This window comes from Cnephaeus nilssonii (genome assembly GCF_951640355.1).
Source record: "Cnephaeus nilssonii genome assembly, chromosome: X".
Taxonomy (NCBI): Eukaryota; Metazoa; Chordata; class Mammalia; order Chiroptera; family Vespertilionidae; genus Cnephaeus; species Cnephaeus nilssonii.
In genome coordinates, this window is record NC_137071.1 from 33219101 (window position 1) to 33236396 (window position 17296).

General features: G+C 42.9%; 1 protein-coding gene across 4 annotated transcripts in view; it reads left to right on the plus strand.

Moving 5' to 3' along the window:
* Positions 1-17296, plus strand: part of LOC307095780 (charged multivesicular body protein 1B2) — an 88187-nt gene that overhangs the window by 39780 nt on the left and 31111 nt on the right. For all 4 annotated transcript variants that reach the window (XR_013813230.1, XR_013813231.1, XM_079765306.1 and 1 more), the window contains exons 3-5: positions 10040-10186; positions 13010-13078; positions 13155-13262. Coding sequence is in view for 2 of the 4 variants with exons in the window: in XM_079765306.1 (XP_079621432.1) it covers positions 10040-10186; positions 13010-13078; positions 13155-13262 (324 nt within the window). In the remaining 2 variants the exon portion in view is untranslated. The remainder of the gene's footprint in view (positions 1-10039; positions 10187-13009; positions 13079-13154; positions 13263-17296) is intronic.

The following is a 17296-nucleotide window of genomic DNA, read 5'->3' on the forward strand; positions in this document are numbered from 1 at the left end:
TTGCTGAGAGTTTTTATCAAGAAAGGGTGTTGGATTTTGTCAAATATTTTTTCTGCATCAATTGATATGATTATGTGATTTTTGTCTCTCAATTTGTTTATGTGATGTATCACATTTATTGATTTTTGGATATTGTACCATCCTTGCATCCCTGGAATAAATCACACTTGGTCATGGTGTATGATCTTTCTAATGTATTGCTGAATTCGATTTGCTAGAATTTTGTTAGAGATTTTAGCATCTATGTTCATAAAGGATATTGGCCTGTAGTTCTCTTTTTTTGGTGGTGTCTGTATCTGGTTTTAGGATTAGGGTAATCCTGGCTTCATAGAAAGAGCTTGGAAGTGTTCCTTCCTCTTGCATTTTTTTTGAATAGTCTGAGGAAGATAGGTTTTAGTTCTTCTTTAAATGCTTGGTAGAACTCTCCTGTAAAGCATTCCAGACCAGGGCTTTTGTTTGCTGGAAGATTTTTGATGACTTCTTCAATTTCTTCAGTAGTTATCGGCATATTCAGGTTTTTTTTATTCTTCTTGGTTGAGTTTTGGGAGCTTGTATTTTTCTAAGAATATTCCATTTCATCTAGGTTATCCATTTTGTTGGAATAGAGTTGTTCATAGTATTTTTAAATAATCCTTTGTATTTCTGTGGGATCGGTTGTTCCTTCACATCTTTCATTTCTGATTCTGTTTGTTTGGGTCCACTCTCTTTGCTTCTTGGTGAGTCTGGCTAGAGTTCATCAATCTTGTTTATCTTTTCAAAGAACCAGCTCTTGGCTTTGTTGATCTTTTGTATTTTTTTTTTTTTGTTGTTGTTGTTGTTGTATTGGTCTCTGTCATTTATCTCCGCTCTGATCTTTATTATTTCCTTCCTTCTGCTTATGCTGGGTTTTTCTTGTTGCTCTCTTTCTAACTCTTTGAGTAGTAGGGTTAGATAATTTATTACCATTGTTTCTTTTTTCTTTCTTTTCTTTTTTTTTTTTTTTTGACATAGGCCTGTAGACTAGGTATGAAGTTCCCTCTCAAGAATGCTTTCACTGTGTCCCATAGATTTTGGATTGTTGTGTTTTCATTGTCGTTTGTTGCCATGATGCTTTTTATTTCTTCTTTGATCTCTTTCTTACCCCAGTCATTGTTTAATAGCATGCTATTTAGCCTCCAGGTGTTTGATTTTTTATTGTTTTTATTGTAGTTGATTTCTAATTTTATGCCATTGTGCTCTGAGAAGATGCTTGATATGATTTCTATCTTCTTGAATTTGAAGAGACTTTGTCTGTGTCCCAATATATGGTCTACTTTGAAAATGACCCCTGCACTTGAGAGGAATATATATTCTGTGGCTTTGTGGTGAAATGTTCTGAAGATGTCTTGGTGATCTTGCAGAGCTCCCTACTTGACCTATTTGGGTTCTCTTGATGTAGTTGGATCTTGAATGTTAGTTTCTTATTCGTGGATGAATTCTCGTCTTAGGTTGGCAATGTGACTCTCCCCCAGCTTCGTTGTGCACATTGTTTTGGATGTGATTGTGGTTCCGGCTCTGGTGGCAAAGGTTGTTTGAGGTCTCGCTGTGTTATCAGTATGTTATCACTGTGGGTTCCCAGAATCCAAAGTCTGGAAGGAAGGAGTCCCGGGGTCTGAGGCTCAGGTACTGTGACTTTGGCCAGTGTGGTGTGACTCCTGCTGGATTAGCATCACTCTGCAACTCATTGGGAGTGGCACTGAGCCCAGGACAGTGCAGGGGGGAGCAGATGTCTCCTAGTCTCTGATTGAGGCAATGGGACTCTGGCCAAAGTGATTTCCTGCTCTGAATCACAAGAGGGTTCAGGATCCTGTGGCTGGGGATGTGGGAATCTCAAGGTCTGTGGCTGAAATAATGTGACCTCGTCCAGGGAGGCAAGTCCTCAGTAATTCACCAAGCTGTCCAGAGGTAGGCAGCTGGGAGCGGGATGTCGTGGATCCTACTGAGGGAGCTGTGTGCCCCTGGTTGGAGAGGCACATGCCCAGTGGCAGTACACAAAGGAGCCCAGGCGCCTTCTGCTGGGGGTGTGATATTATGGTGCCCACACACTGGATTGGAGTGATTGTGGTGTGCCACCAGCCCCGTGGAGGGAAAAGTCCGGGTTTCTGCTTCGGGGGATGTGCACCCTTGGTTGGATATGCATGCCCAATGGCTGCTTACAGAGGCGTCCAGGCGCCATCTGGTGGGGCAATGGGCTCAGGAGGCCCTTGTGACTGGATTCCAGTGGCCGGGGTTGTGCCTTGTGGCAGTTCAGAGAAGCACCTGGGGGCCGCCTGCCAGTTTAGTGGCCTCAGGGGGCTTGCGTACTGGATGGGTGCAACTGCAGTGACCAAGGTCAGCAGCTGAGGAGTGGGAAATCCGAGTTTCTGCTGTTAGGCCTTGAGCCCTTGGTTGGATACAAGTGCGCCTAGTGGCAGCTCACAGAGGCACCCAGGAGTCGCCTGCTGGGGCAGTGTCCTCAGGGGGCCTGTGTGCTGAAACCATGCAACGCCATGTCTGATGTCTGTGGGTAGGCAGCCGGGAAGGGGGAAGTCCAAATTTCTACTGCCAGGGCCATGCGCCCTTGTTTGGATATGAGCATGCTGAGCTGGGGCTCAAGGAGGCACCCAGGAACTGCCTATATGGGCAGCGGGCTCAGAAGGCCTGCGTGCTGGAAAGGCGCAACTGTAGTGTCCTGAGGTCAGCAGCTGGGGAGGGGGATGTCCCAATTTTTGCTGCCTTGTGCCCTTGGTTGAAATCGCGCGTGCCCAGCGGGGGCTCACAGAGGCATCCAGGAGCCGTCTGTCAGGGTGGTGGGGCTCACGAGTCCTGTGCTCTGGAAAGGCGTGACTACAGTGTCCTGAGGTTGGCAACTGTGGAGTGGGAAGACTCAGGTTTTACTGCTGAGGTCTTGTGCCCTTGGTTGGATTTGTGTGCGCCCAGCTATGGCTCACAGAGGCACCCAGGAGCCATTTGCCAGGGTGGCACACTCAGCGTGGCCCTTGCGTTGAAGCGGCGTGACCGAGGTGTCTATGGGCAGGCAGCCAGAAGGGAGGGGGGAGTCAAAATTTCAATTGCTGTGGCTGTGCACCCTTGTTTGTATACATACAATGCGACCCGCGAGTGCTCACAGTGAATCCCAAGAGCCGCCTTTGGGGCAGTGGGCTCAGGAGGCCTGCGCTCTGAAAAGGCGTGGCTGTGGTGTCTGAAGGTCAGCATCTGTGAATTGGGTAGACTCAGTTTTTGCTGCTGTGTGTTTGGTGGTCTAATTTGAGTGTGCCCAGTGATGGTTCACAGAGGTACCCCGGGGCTGTTTGCCAGGCGGTGCACTCAGAGAGCCCCTTGTGCTGAAGCTGCGTGACTGAGGTGTCTCTGGGTAGGCAACCAGGAGTGGGGTAAATCTGAATTTATACTACCGGGGGCCTTCTTCCCTTGGTTGGGTTTATGCGCACCCAGTGGCGGCTCACAGAGGCACCCAGGAGTAGTTTGCCAGGGTGGTGCACTCAGCGTGGCCCTCGCGTTGAAGCCGTGTGTTAAGGAGTCTGTGGACAGGTATCTGGAAAGGGGGGACTCATAATTTCTATTGCTGGATCAGTGATCCCTTGTTTGGATAAGAGCGTGCCCAGCGGGGGCTCACAGAGGCACCCAAGAGCTGCCTTTGTGGCCTTGGGCTCAGGAGGCCTGTGCTCTGGCAAAGCGTGGCTGTAGTGTCCAGAGGTCAGCAGCTGTGAAGTGGGAAAACTCAGATTTTGCTGCTGTGCCCTTGGTTGAATTCACGCATACCTCGTGGTGGTTCACAGGGGTACCACAGGACCAATAGGCAGGGCAGCGCGCTCAGATAAGCCCTTATGCTTAAGTCGCGTGACTGAGGTGTCCGTGGGTAGGCAGCTGGAAGTGGGGGAAGTCCAAATTTCTACTGGCGGAGGCCTTATGCCCTTGGTTGGGTTCACTTGCGCCCAGTGGCAGCACACTCAGGCACTCAGAGGGGCCCTGGCGCTAAAGCCGCACAATGGAGATGACTGTGGGCAGGTATCCAGGAAGGGGGAATCCAGAATTTCTACTGCTGGAGCAGTGGGACCTTGTTTGGATAAGAGCGTGCCCAGCAGGGGCTCACAGAGGCACCCAAGAGCCACCTTTTAGGCCTTGGGATGAGGGGGCCTGCACGCTGGCATAGCACGACTGTGGCATCCAGATATCAGTAGCTGTGGCATGGGGATACTCAGTTTTTGCTGCTGTGCCCCTAGTTGAATTTGCGTGCGCCCAGGGGTGGCTCCAAGGGGTACCATGGGGCTGATGGCCAGGGCGGTGCACTCAGATAGGCCCTTGTACTGAAGCCACATGACTGAGGCGTCCCTGGGCAGGCAGCCGGGAGTGGGGGAAGTCTGTATTTCCACTGCTGGGGCCTTATGCCCTTGGTTGGGTTTGCATGGGCCAAGTGGCGGTGTGCTCAGGCACCCAGAGGAGCCCTGGCAGACCGAGGTGGCTGCGGGGAGGTATCCAGGAAGGGGGAATCCAGAATTTCTACTGCCAGGGCCAGATAGCCCTTGTTTGGGTAAGAGTGTGCCCCACAGGAGCACTCGCTTGCAGCCTGTGGAGTGGTGGGCTCAGGCAGCATGTGCTCTTGAAAAACCAACTATGGTGCTGGAGAAGCGCGACTGTGACATCAGGAGTTCAGCCACTGGGGAGGGGGGAGTTGCACTTACTGCTGCGGGAGCATGCATCCTTGGAGGTGGAGGTCCCAGGGTCTGTGGGTCTGTGGGTGGGGCAGCAGGATTTTAGCTGGAGTGGCTGCCAGGTCTCGGGCAGTGTCCAAGGCCTGTCTGGGTGGTGGTGTTGATGAGTTCCTAGAAGAGGCCACTCTCCCCTTCAAGATGGTGTGGGCTCTGTGCCCAAATCCCGCAGTCTGGGGAGTGCCGGCAGCAGTGGTAGTCTCTCCCTGTCCAAGAAAGCCTGGTCTGCCAGCCCCTGCTACTCCTGCCGGATTTAACTGTCCCTCCCTCACTCACACACACACCATTCACATCCACACAGTCTCCTTTCACCCCCTCACTCACTCACACCCTCCCTAACTTCCATCCTGCCCACCGCCATCTTCCGACCCCTCACCTTCAATTTTGATTGATAGCCTTGCTGGGTATAGTATTCTTGGATTCAGGCCCTGGCTTTGCATGACTTTATATATTTTATTCCATTACCTTATGGCCTGATGTGTTTCTGTTGAGAAATCAGTCACTAGTCTGATGGGGGATCCTTTGTAGGTAACTTTCTGTCTCTCTCTGGATGCTTTTAAGATTCTTACTTAGTCATTGGTGTTTGCCAATCTACACTAATAAAAGAGAAAGATGTAAATTGACTGTACCTTCGTGACGCCCACCAGCCAATCAGGAGTGAGTATGCAAATTAACTCAACAAAGATGGTAGGTTAATTTGTATACACAGGTGCTGAGCAGCTGGGGGCGGGATACTTGCATTGTTGCCATGGCAATGATGCAGGCATTCTGCACCGTCCCAGCCACTCCAGGCCTCTGGGCAGTGTGGGAAGGCAGAAAGGTGTCTCTGGGTGGAGCAAAGGCATAAAGGCGGCTCCAGCCGGAGCAAAGGCTGTGCTAGCAGCCAGAGGAAGGAAGGCCCATTCTTGCACGAATCTTTGTGTATCGGGCCTCTAGTTTAATTATAATGTGCCCTGGCATTGGTCTTTTGTGGTTCATTTTGTTTGGGACTCTGTGAGCTTCTTGAGTTTTTTCTTCCTGATATCAGGGAAGTTTTCTGTCATTATTTCTTCAAACAGGTTTTCTATTCCTTACTCAGTTTCTTCTCCTTCTGATACCCCTATTATGCGGATGTTGTTTCGTTTCGTATTGTCCCAAAGTTCCCTTAGGCTCTCCTCCTGTTTTTTAAGTTTTTTTTCTAGATGCTGCTCTGCTTGGGTATTTTTTCCTACCTTGTCTTCTAGCTCACTGATGTGGTCCTCCACTACTTCTAGTCTACTATTGATGCTTTCTATTGAGTTCTTTATTGTAGTGATGTCATTTGTCATTTCTTCTTGGTTCTCCATTTCCTCTTGGTTCTTACACATATTGTTGAATTTGTCTTCTAACCTTTTCAGCGACCTTATGACCATTTCTCTGAATTCTTTCTCTGACATAATGCTTGCCTCTATTTAGTTTACTTTCTTTTCTGGTGATGCCTCCGTTTCTTTCGTATGTGGTCTGTTTCTTTGTCTACCTGTGATCTCTTCTCTCCGGGTGTCTGGTTATGTAGCTCTGCCTCCCCTGCATTGCCTGAAAGGCACAAAATACAACACAACATGGCGCAATGCACAAGGCACTGAACACAAATGTATTCACGATACTGATAACCCCAAATAAAGGTGACCACTAGAGAAAAGAAAATTAGGGGATAATAAAAAGAGAGAGTGCAAAAATGATATTGAGGAAAGGAAAAAAAGTAAGAGAGAAAAGAAAGAGAATAAAAAGGGGGGAAACTATATGTGGATAAAACGCAATAGAACAACAACTAATCCAAAAAAATGCAAACAACTAACATCCAGAGATGAATGCAAACTACAAACAACAACTAATAACAAGCAAGGAGAGGAAAAACAGAAGCAAAAAAAAATGAGAGAAGCAATCACACAAACCAAAAAACACCCACAATCTAATCAATAATCAAAGAAACAACAACAATAGGACAGAGAGAAAGAAGGGCAAAACCAAACAAAATAAAACAAAAACCATAAAAGAAAACAAAACAAAAAAACAACAACAAACAAGAAAAATGGGAAGAGAGAGAAAAAATTGGATAGTGAAGAAAGAGAATAGAGAAGTGTGTATGGACTTGGAGCAGGGGATCAGAAATTAGATATATAAGTAGGATGAATTTTTAACGGGGTAAAATCAAAGAATAGTGAAAATATAAAGCAGGAATAGGGTAAGAGAAACAGGACAGCAAAAGGGGAAAAGTGAGGAAGAGAGTGTTGGCATAAAGGTAAAGTTGAGATAGAGTAAAATGATGCTAAAGGAAAAATGAAAATAGAATGTAGAACATTAATCTCAAAATAAAATAAAGAGAAAATAAAATGAAACTTTAAAAAAAGGTAAAATAATCCAATATAATAAAAGCCTAGATGGCATCACACCCTTGAGCGAGGCCCTCGCGTGACGCCGTCACAAAATGATCGCCACAAGATGGCCATGTGCACAGTGGAGGAGTGGCCTGGTGGCTGCTCCGTGTTGTAAGGCCTGGGGGTCCCATGGCTCTGTGCAGCATGGAGGAGGCCGGTCCCCACATCTCCGCCACCTTGTGTGGAGGAGGTGAATCCCAGCAGAAGAGGCAGGTCGCAGCAGGGGAGGGCAGTTGTGGGTGATCAGGCCTGCAGTGGAGGGCAGTTGTGGGTGATTAGGCCAGCAGGGGAGGGCAGTTGTGGGCTATCAAGCCAGCAGTGGAGGGCAGTTGGGGCCGATCAGGCCAGCAGGGGAGCAATTAGGCATCAATCAGGCTAGCAGGGGAGCGGTTAGGGGGCGATCAGGCAGACAGGCAGAGCGGTTAGGGGCAATCAAGCAGACAGGCAGACGAGCGGTTAGGAGCCAGTGGTCCCGGATTGTGAGAGGGATGTTCACAGGGATTGGGCCTGAACTGGCAGTCAGACATCCCCCAAAGGGCCCCAGATTGTAGAGGGTGCAGGCCATTTTGAGGGACACCCCCCATGCACGAATTTCATGCACTGGGCCTCTAGTAGTAGTAATAATACTGTTTAAAAATAAAAATATAATAATTAAAAAGGTAAAATCAAGTGAGAAAAAATTATTTTCTTAAGTAAAAGATAAAAAATAAAAATGTGCAGTAGTGAAGGTCATTCACTTCCTCTACTCTTCTGTTTGGCATGCCTGTTTCCTGTCAGGTAGTCAGGACAGTATTGAAGTTCCCTGTTTTCCACTGCTCCTCTGTGTCATAAACCACAATCCTATTTTTAAGCAGTCAGTATTTCTTTGTTTCTCAGCCTGTCTTTAGTTGTATTTACACAAGAGTCAATTTCTCACACATCCCCTGGGTGGCAGTGTTACTGTATTGACATCCGGGGCTATAAGTCCTCTCTACCCAGTATTTAGATTTTGTTTTCCCTGCCACACTTAATACTGGTTTGGGGGAATGGACTGCCCCAGAGCTGGTTGTCTGATTGTTTATCCCCGCTCTGATCCCCAGGTTCCACAAAAACAACTTTCCCCTGCAGTCTCTGAGAGTGTTTTTAATTGGGTGATCCAATGTACTGGGCTTAGTAATTAAAAGCAAGGATTTAAAGAGAAAAAAGAGCCAGAGTAAGCACGCAAACTCGCGACTTTTTCACCGTGGCACTACACGCAACTCTGCGTGTGTCTCTGCGCACGTCTTCTTCCCCTGGCACAGCGCAGCTGGTATACTGGTAACACTTCAGGCTGCCTTTTTGTGCCCAGCCCAGCTATGGGTTGATTTCTAGAGTTCCCTTCTGCCAGCAGCCCTGTGGACCCCCTTCCACATTTGAGAACTACACTGGCCCCAACGGCTGCGGATTTTGTGGGCGCAGACTTCCTCTGTACCTCTAGAGCAGTGGTTCTCAACCTTTCTAATGCTGCAACCATTAGATGGTCTTGGGAGACCCTGCTAGCAGTTTTCAACCTGTGGGTCACAACCCACAGGTTGAGAATTGCTGCTGTAGAGCCTAAGACCATCGGAAAACACAGATATTACATTACGATTCATTAACAGTAGCAAAATTACAGTTATGAAGTAGCAACAAAAATAATTTTATGGTTGGGGGTCACCACAACATGAGGAACTGTATTAAAGGGTTATGGCACTAGAAAGGTTGAGAACCACTGCTTTAGAGCCCACTGCGCGCATTTCTCCCTCCAGTCTAGATCGCAGACCTCACCTTTCTCTGGGAGAAATCTGACCTTTCCGTGAGAAGGTGCAGAGCTTGTTCTAGTCCATGTATTCGTGCTGCTTGAGACCCGGTGTTCGTGGGTTTGCAGCTGGTCCCTGCGTGTTGTGGTTGTAGGGTCCCGGCAGGTATCTGATTCTTCCCACTTGAAGGTAAGGCTAGGCTTTATGATCACAGCCACTCTCCCCTTCAAGATGACACAGTCTCTGTGGCAGAGCCAGTCACTCCAGGAGAGATTTCAGCAGCGGTGGAGGCTGCCCAGTCAGGGGAGCCCGGTCTGGCAGTCCCCAACAGTCCCTTGGAATATAGCTGTCCCTCACTCACAAATAGACACTCCCCCTATGTCCACACACTCTCCTTTCGTTCTCTCACTCACACACTATCTTGCAGCCTGCCTTCCCATCAACAGCCATCTTCGATTTCCCTCACGTGAATATTTCTATGGTACAAGATCTGTATATTGTACTATGTGCCCACCAGGATCTTAATCTATGCATGTTCTCATTTTTTTTTTTTTTTTACTTTTGTACCCTCTCCATTTTGCTTCTGTGGAGGTCTATCTGAGCTATTTAATATTTTCTTCTAAACTGACTTTTAACTTTAGCCCTGGCCAAAGCTATTAGTGCAAGAAAAGCCTAGATCTGTGTTAGTTATATTTATTTCAAATAATACATTTAAATAAATGCATAATTAAAGTGAAGATGGTTGTCTTGTGTACATCCAAAGTAAATTTATGTACTCTCTGTAGTGTTTGTACCAGTCACAAGGAAAGCCCTGCTTAGTGGTACATTGAGCCTTTAGAAATGTTGAAGTAGTTATAGTATATTTGACTTAAAAAGATGTGTTTTTTAAATTAAATGAAAAAACAGTATGTCTTATGCATTTACTTTATAATAAATTTATATTGTAATAAATAGGTTTATGTACTTGGAATACTATAACACTAAATAAAATATTAACAGTGGTAATGGCTCAGTGATGGGATTGTGAGGAATTTTTAAAGTATGATTTTAAACTTAAAGAACTATAAATTCTCATTTTATTTCCTTAAAAACTAATTATGAAAACTCTTAAATATTATTAAAAATTGTCTTCACCACTATTTACTTCTTGCTCTGTGTGAAACAGGCTATTCAGAAAGGGAATACTGAAGTTGCAAGAATACATGCTGAAAATGCAATCCGCCAGAAGAACCAAGCAATTAATTTCTTGAGAATGAGTGCTAGGGTTGATGCTGTGGCAGCCAGAGTTCAAACTGCAGTAACAATGGGCAAGGTAAGGCTTAATATCTATAAACAGTAGGAACTCTTTTTTTCCATGTAATAATTTTATTATTATTATTATTATTATTATTATTGATTAAGGTATTACCTATGTGTCCTTATCTCCCCATTGCCCGCCCCCCCAATCATGCCCTCAGCCTCACCCCCTGTTTTCTGTGTCCATTGGTTATGCTTATATGCATGCATGCAAGTCCTTTGGTTGATCTCTCCCCCTTACCCCCACCCTCCCCTACCTTCCCTCTGAGGTTTGAGCATCTAATTGATGCTTTTCTGTCTCTGGATCTGTTTTTGTTCATCAGTTTATGTTGTTCATTATAATTCACAAATGAGTGAGATCATGTGATATTTATCTTTCTCTGACTGACTTACTTCACTTAGCATAATGCTCTCCAGCTCCATCCACACTGTTGCAAATGGTAGGAGTTTCTTCTTTTTTAGCGCAGCATAGTATTCCATTGTGTAGATGTACCACAGTTTTTTAATCCACCCATCTGCTGATGGGCACTTAGGCTGTTTCCAAATCTTTGCTATGGTGAATTGTGCTGCTATGAACATAGGGGTGCATATATCCTTTCTGATTGGTGTTTCTAGTTTCTTGGGATATATTCCTAGAAGTGGGATAACTGGGTCAAATGGAAGTTCCAGTTTTTAGTTTTTTGAGGAAACTCCATACTGTTCTCTACAGTGGCTGCACCAGTCTATATCCACCAGCAGTGCACGAGGGTTCCTTTTTCTCCGCATCCTCGCCAGCACTTGTCCTTTGTTGATTTGTTGATGATAGCCATTCTGACAAGTGTGAGATGGTACCGCATTGTTTTAATATGCATATCTCAGATGATTAATGACTTTGAGCATGTTTTCATATGTCTCTTGGCCTTCTTTATGTCTTCTTTCAAAAAGTATTTAGGTCCGTTGCCCATTTTTTGATTGGATTGTTTATCGTCCTTTTGTTAAGTTGTATGATTTCCCTGTAAATGTTGGAGATTAGACCCTTATCGGAGATAACATTGGCAAATATGTTCTCCCATGCAGTGGGCTTTCTTGTTGTTTTGTTGATGGTTTCTTTTGCTGTGCAGAAGCTTTTTATTTTGATGTAGTCCCATTTGTTTATTTTCTCCTTAGTTTCCATTGCTCTAGGAGCTGTTTCGGTGAAGATATTGCTTCGGCATATGTCTGAGAATTTGCTGCCCGTGGATTCCTCTAATATTTTTATGGTTTCCCATCTTATGCTTAAGTCCCTTTTCCATTTTGAATTTATTTTTGTGTATGTTGTAAGTTGGTGGTCTAGTTGTGGTTTTTTTTTTTTTTGCATGTATTTGACCAAATTTCTCAGCATCATTTATTAAAGATACTGTCTTGACTCCATTTTATGTTCTTGCCTCCTTTGTCAAATATTAATTGAGCATAGTGGTTTATGTCGATTTCTGGGTTCTCTATTCTATTGCATTGGTCTATATGTTTGTTCTTGTGCCAGTACCAGGCAGTTTTGAGAACAGTGGCTTTGTAATACACCTTGATATCTGGTACTGAGATCCCTCCTACTTTGTTCTTCTTTCTCAGGATCGCTGCAGCTATTTGGGGACTTTATTTTCTTCCAGATGAATTTTTGTAGAGTTCATTCTAGGTCTGTAAAATATGATGTTGGTATTTTAATGGGGAGTGCATTGAATCTATAGATTGCTTTGTGTAGTATGGACATTTTAATGATGTTGATTCTACCAATCCATGAACACGGTATGTTCTCCCATCTGTTTATGTCTTCCTCTATCTCTTTTGTCAGCATCCTGTGGTTTTCTGAGTATTGGTCTTTTACCTCCTTAGTTAAGTTTATTCCTAAGTATCTTAATTTTTTGTGCAATGGTAAATTGGATTGTTTTTTTTAAATCTCTTTCTGTAAGTTCACTATTGGTGTATAAAAATGCCATAGATTTCTTGACATTAATTTTGTATCCTGCTACATTGCGGAATTCATTTATTAAGTCTAATAATTTTTTGATGGAGTCTTTAGGGTGTTCTATGTACATAGAACACCCTAAAGTTGTCTGTGAATAATGACAATTTTACTTATTCTTTTCCAATTTGGATGTCATTTATTTCTTCTTCTTATCTGATCACTGTGGCTAGTACTTCCAGTACTATGTTGAACAGGAGTGGTGAAAGTGGGCATCCCTGTCTTGTTCTTTTTCTTAAGGGAAATGGTTTTAATTTTTGCCCATTGAGTATGATGTTGGCTGTAGGTTTGTCATATAAGTCTTTTATTATGTTGATGTATGATCTTTCTATTCCCACTTTGCTGGGCATTTTTATTCAAAAAGTGTGTTTGTTGGACTTTGTCAAATGCCTTTTCTGCATCAATTGATATGATTATATGATTTTTGTCTCTCAATTTGCTTATGTGATGTATCACATTTATTGATTTGCAGATATTGTCCCAACCTTGCATCCCTGGAATAAATCCCACTTGGTCATGTTGGGAACTCTTGATTTAAGTTTAATGAGAGTATTAGGAGTTTCCAGAAATCTAAATCCAATGGAAGGTGCTGTAGATCGCTAGTAAAGGCCTTTATGGGCAAGAGAGACCTAGTCAAAGTACTTAGTAAGGAAAGTGATTTTGACAGTGGCTTTTAAAGTAAGATTTATGAGTTGTCTTCCAATGAAGAATCAAAGACCAAACATACATACTGTACTTTTACTGTTAAAGAAAAGTTAGGCAAATTTTATAGGTTGATCTGTAAATAATATATTTAAGAGAATACCTGGAGTTTGAGATTACTTACAGCATGCTTAATCTTTATTTTTTTAATACTTCCAATAGGTAACCAAGTCCATGGCAGGTGTAGTTAAATCTATGGATGCTACTTTGAGGAGTATGAACCTTGAAAAGGTAAAAAAATATATTTAATGTTCAGATAGCATCTTTTCTGTATAAATTTTTCTCATGACCATATTTCTTTTTATAGATTTCTGCCCTGATGGACAAATTTGAACACCAATTTGAAACTCTGGATGTTCAAACACAACAAATGGAAGACACAATGAGTAGTACTACAACCCTAACAACACCACAAGTAAGAATAGTTTCTTTACTTAGAATTACTTCTTAAAAATTACATGAAAAAAAAAATTACCCGAGTTCATAATATAATGGCTTTGTGAGCCAAAATCATCTCTAGAATGTGAAGTAAACATGGTGTATCCCCAAAATGCAAGTAGGAAGTTATGCTTTGCCCCTGGATTCCTGAGGACATGTTGGAAGATGCTATTCCCTATCTTATTTTGAAATTCTAAAAGTTATACTAGGTTATATGTCTAGAGAGGTTGGAACTTGGTTCTACCTGGTTAATCAAATGAACAAAGAAAGAACTTAGTACTACTACTTTGCTAATATGGAGAAAATGTAATTTACAGAATAGGTTAGGAAGAAATCAGCAACTGTACATTGATATTTTAATTTTAATTCTAAAATCAGCAACTGTACATTGATATCTAATTCTCTTCTCACAAAAAGATAAATAATAAGAGAACAAGCTTATATTTAGGTTTAGAGTAAAGAAAGAAAGAATTCATGTGTATATCCTATAGTGAGCATATATATTTAGCCTTTACTTTTATACTTTCTCTAGAGCAAGCATGTCAAACTCGCGGCTGATGGGCCCCATGCCTTGAGTTTGACATGTTTGCTTTAGAGCCCTGATCCCCCAAATGTGGTTCAGGAATCAAGAACATTTGTATCATCTGGAAGCTCATTAGCAATGCAGAAATTTAGACCACCCCCTCCACAGCCATTGAATCAGAATCATTTTTCAGGATTCCCAGGTTATTTTTATGTACCACGTTTGAGAAGCTCTGTCTTGAATTGGTGATCCCCAGGTGATTACATGATGTTCAGATAGCATCTTCTCAGTGTAAGTTTTTCTTATGCCCACAAGTTTAGGAAACACAAGTAAATTGGAAAAATGACTTGAAGTCAGGACACTTGGATTTCTATTCCCCACTCTACCACTAATTAACTTTGGAACCTTAAAATATTTACAACCATGGGCCTCAGTATATGTAGCTATAAAATCTAGGGCTTGGAACCAATGATATGAAAATGCCTTTTACTTCTGAAAAAATCTTCAGATTTATTCACCCAACATTTGCTGAACACCTTGTGTTTAAGGTATTGTGCTAGGTGCTGGGGATAGTCAAATATATGAAAAACATTCCAACAGAAACAGAAAGGGATCTGGTTGAACACACTTAGTTACCTACATTTTCATAACCTGCTAATGAGCAGTTCAAATTTAAATGGGAATATCCACTTTGGAAAGGCAATTTGGTAATATCTACAGTCTGTTTTTAACATAACAGCCAGAGTGATCCTGTTAAAATTGTCAGATCATGCAAATATTTTGCTCACAATCCTCTAGTGGCTCCACATCTCCCTAAAAATAAAAAACAAATTCTTTACAATTGCCTGTAATACCCTATGGGATCTGCTCCTCCCTGCTTCTCTGACCTTATCTCCTGTTACTGCTTAGCACTCTATCAGGCACTTGGCCTCCTTATTAATTCTCAAACACACCAAGTACATTTCTGTCTCAAAGCTGTTCCTCTTTCAGTTTCCTTTGCCTGGATGTTCTTCCTCCATCTAGCAGATATCCTCATTGCCAACTCCCCACCTTCTTCAGTTCTTTGTCATTTTCTAAATGAGGTCTTCCTAACCATCCAACTTAAAAGTACATCAAGAGCATACCCACCATTCCCTATATGCTCCACATCCCTGCTTTATTTTTCTTCATAGTACTTATCACCTTCTAATATACCATATAATTTTTAAAACTTTTTATTTGCTCCCCTTCATGTGCACACTCTAGAATGTAAGCTTAAGGAAGGCAAGGATAGCCCTGGCCAGGTAGCTCAGTTGGTTATAGCATTGTCCCTATGCACTAAGATTGTGGGTTCAGTCTCTGATCAGGGCTCATAAAAGAATCAACCAATGAATACATAAATAAGTGGAATAACAAATCGATATTTCTCTCTCTTCCACCCTTTTCCCTATTCTTCTCTTTCCCCTTCCTCTCTCTCTCTAAAAATCAATTTTTAAAAAGGCAGGGATGTTTATCATTTTTGTTCATTGATGCATTCCTAGCACTTAAAGTGATATCTGGCATAAAATAGTTCTCAATTAATATTTGTTGAAGTAATCAAAGTATATGAAAATACATGTAACTTATAAGATAGTATTTTTACTTCCAAATATATTCACAAAGAAACCCATGTGTATGTACAAAGATACTTATACATGAGAATGTTCATGGCACCATTATCTATAACTGGGACAAATTAGGGGGGAAATCTAAATGTCCAGCAATTGATGGATAAATGAAATAGAATGTATTTCTATACTGTAGTATTACACATGAGTGACCGTGAATGAACTAGATCTCAACAGAATTAGATCTTACAAGTTTGAATAAGAAAAGTAAGTTGCAGAATAGTATGCATAGTATAATACTATTAAGTAAATCTTATCCTATCTAATAAAGAGGAAATATGCTAATTGACCCTCACACCATTGCAAAGATGGCGGTGCCCACAGCCAATAAGGGGGAATATGCTAATTGACTACCCCACCCTCAAAGATGGTGGCACCAACAGCCAATAAGGAAGAAATATGCTAATTGACTGCCATGCCCTCAAAGATGGTGGCTCCCACAGCCACAAGATGGTGGCGCTCAGTCCCCTCAGCCCCGCTGGGGTGGCAGGCGTGTGGCAAGGCCAGGCCTGCCCCCAGGTGGGCCCAGCCGCTCCGTGCACCTGCCTCCAGAATCCCCCAGTCCCCTCAGCCCCCCAGCAGCCCAGGGCCAGCCTGAGGCTCAGGTAACCAGGGCCAGCTGAGACTTGCACTGGTGGCAGTGGCAGCAGCAGAGGGGTGATGGAGCATCATCTTCCCCTGATCACCAGCTTGCCTCCTGCCCCTGAGGGCTCCTGGACTGTGAGAGGGGGCAGGCTGGGCTGAGGGATCCCCCCTCCAGTGCATGAATTTTCATACACCGGGCCTCTAGTAAACATAAATAATGCTGTTAGATATACTAAAGACAACAAAATGTAATTGCACATAAGTATTCAATCTATTATTTTCTGAACTTTTCCTGTACTTTAGGGACACCCCAATAAATTCAATAAAAAAGAAAAATAAATGAAAATTAATAAGTGAATGAAAGAGAACAAGAGAAACTAAGGCCCAACAGCAAGATTAGTGAGTTGCTTAAAATCATACACCTTGTTAATGGTAGCACTTGGACTATATCTTAGAACTCCCACCAATATGTTCAAAATATTTTTTAACAACTAAGTAAAAAACAAGAGTTGTTTTGATTAATCAGACTCTATTTCCTGAGAACTCCTGTACTGTAGTAAATATCTCAATATACTTATATTTTCTTCATCTCTAAATATTTTTAAAGAGTAATCCTTAATATAAAAGTTGTATCAACTAGCAGAAAGAACAAATGTAATTAATATAAAATTCAAATCTATTACACTTCAAATATAAGCAAAGTGAGTTAGAAAAGAGCTTTATAGCCCAGTTGGCGTGGCTCAGTGGTTGAGCGTTGACCTATGAACCAGGAGGTCATGATTTTATTCCTAGTCAGGGCACATGCCCGGGTGGCAAGCTCCATCCCCAGTCTGGGGCATGCAGGAGGCAGCTGATCAATGATTCTCTTCCATCATTGATAAGTTTCTATCTCTCCCTCTCCCTCCTTCTCTGAAATCAATAAAAATACTTTCTAAAAAAAAAAATAAAGAGCTTTATATATTGGTTCACTTTCTTAAAGAGAGCTACATTACCCAGGTTTCAAATTATATGTGAATATCACTGCATAAATGCCTGGGAACTCAGTTTTTTTCCCCATCACCATTTATCCCCTCTATGCCCTCTTCTACCTCCACACACCCTCCCCCCCCACACACAATCACCACACTATTGTCCATGTCCATGAGTTCTCTCTTATTTTTTTCTTTTTTGCTCAAACCCTCCATCCCCTCCAACACTCCACCTCCCCTCCAACCAGAGCTGTCTGCCTGCTCTCTCTGAGTCCGTCTCTATTTTGCT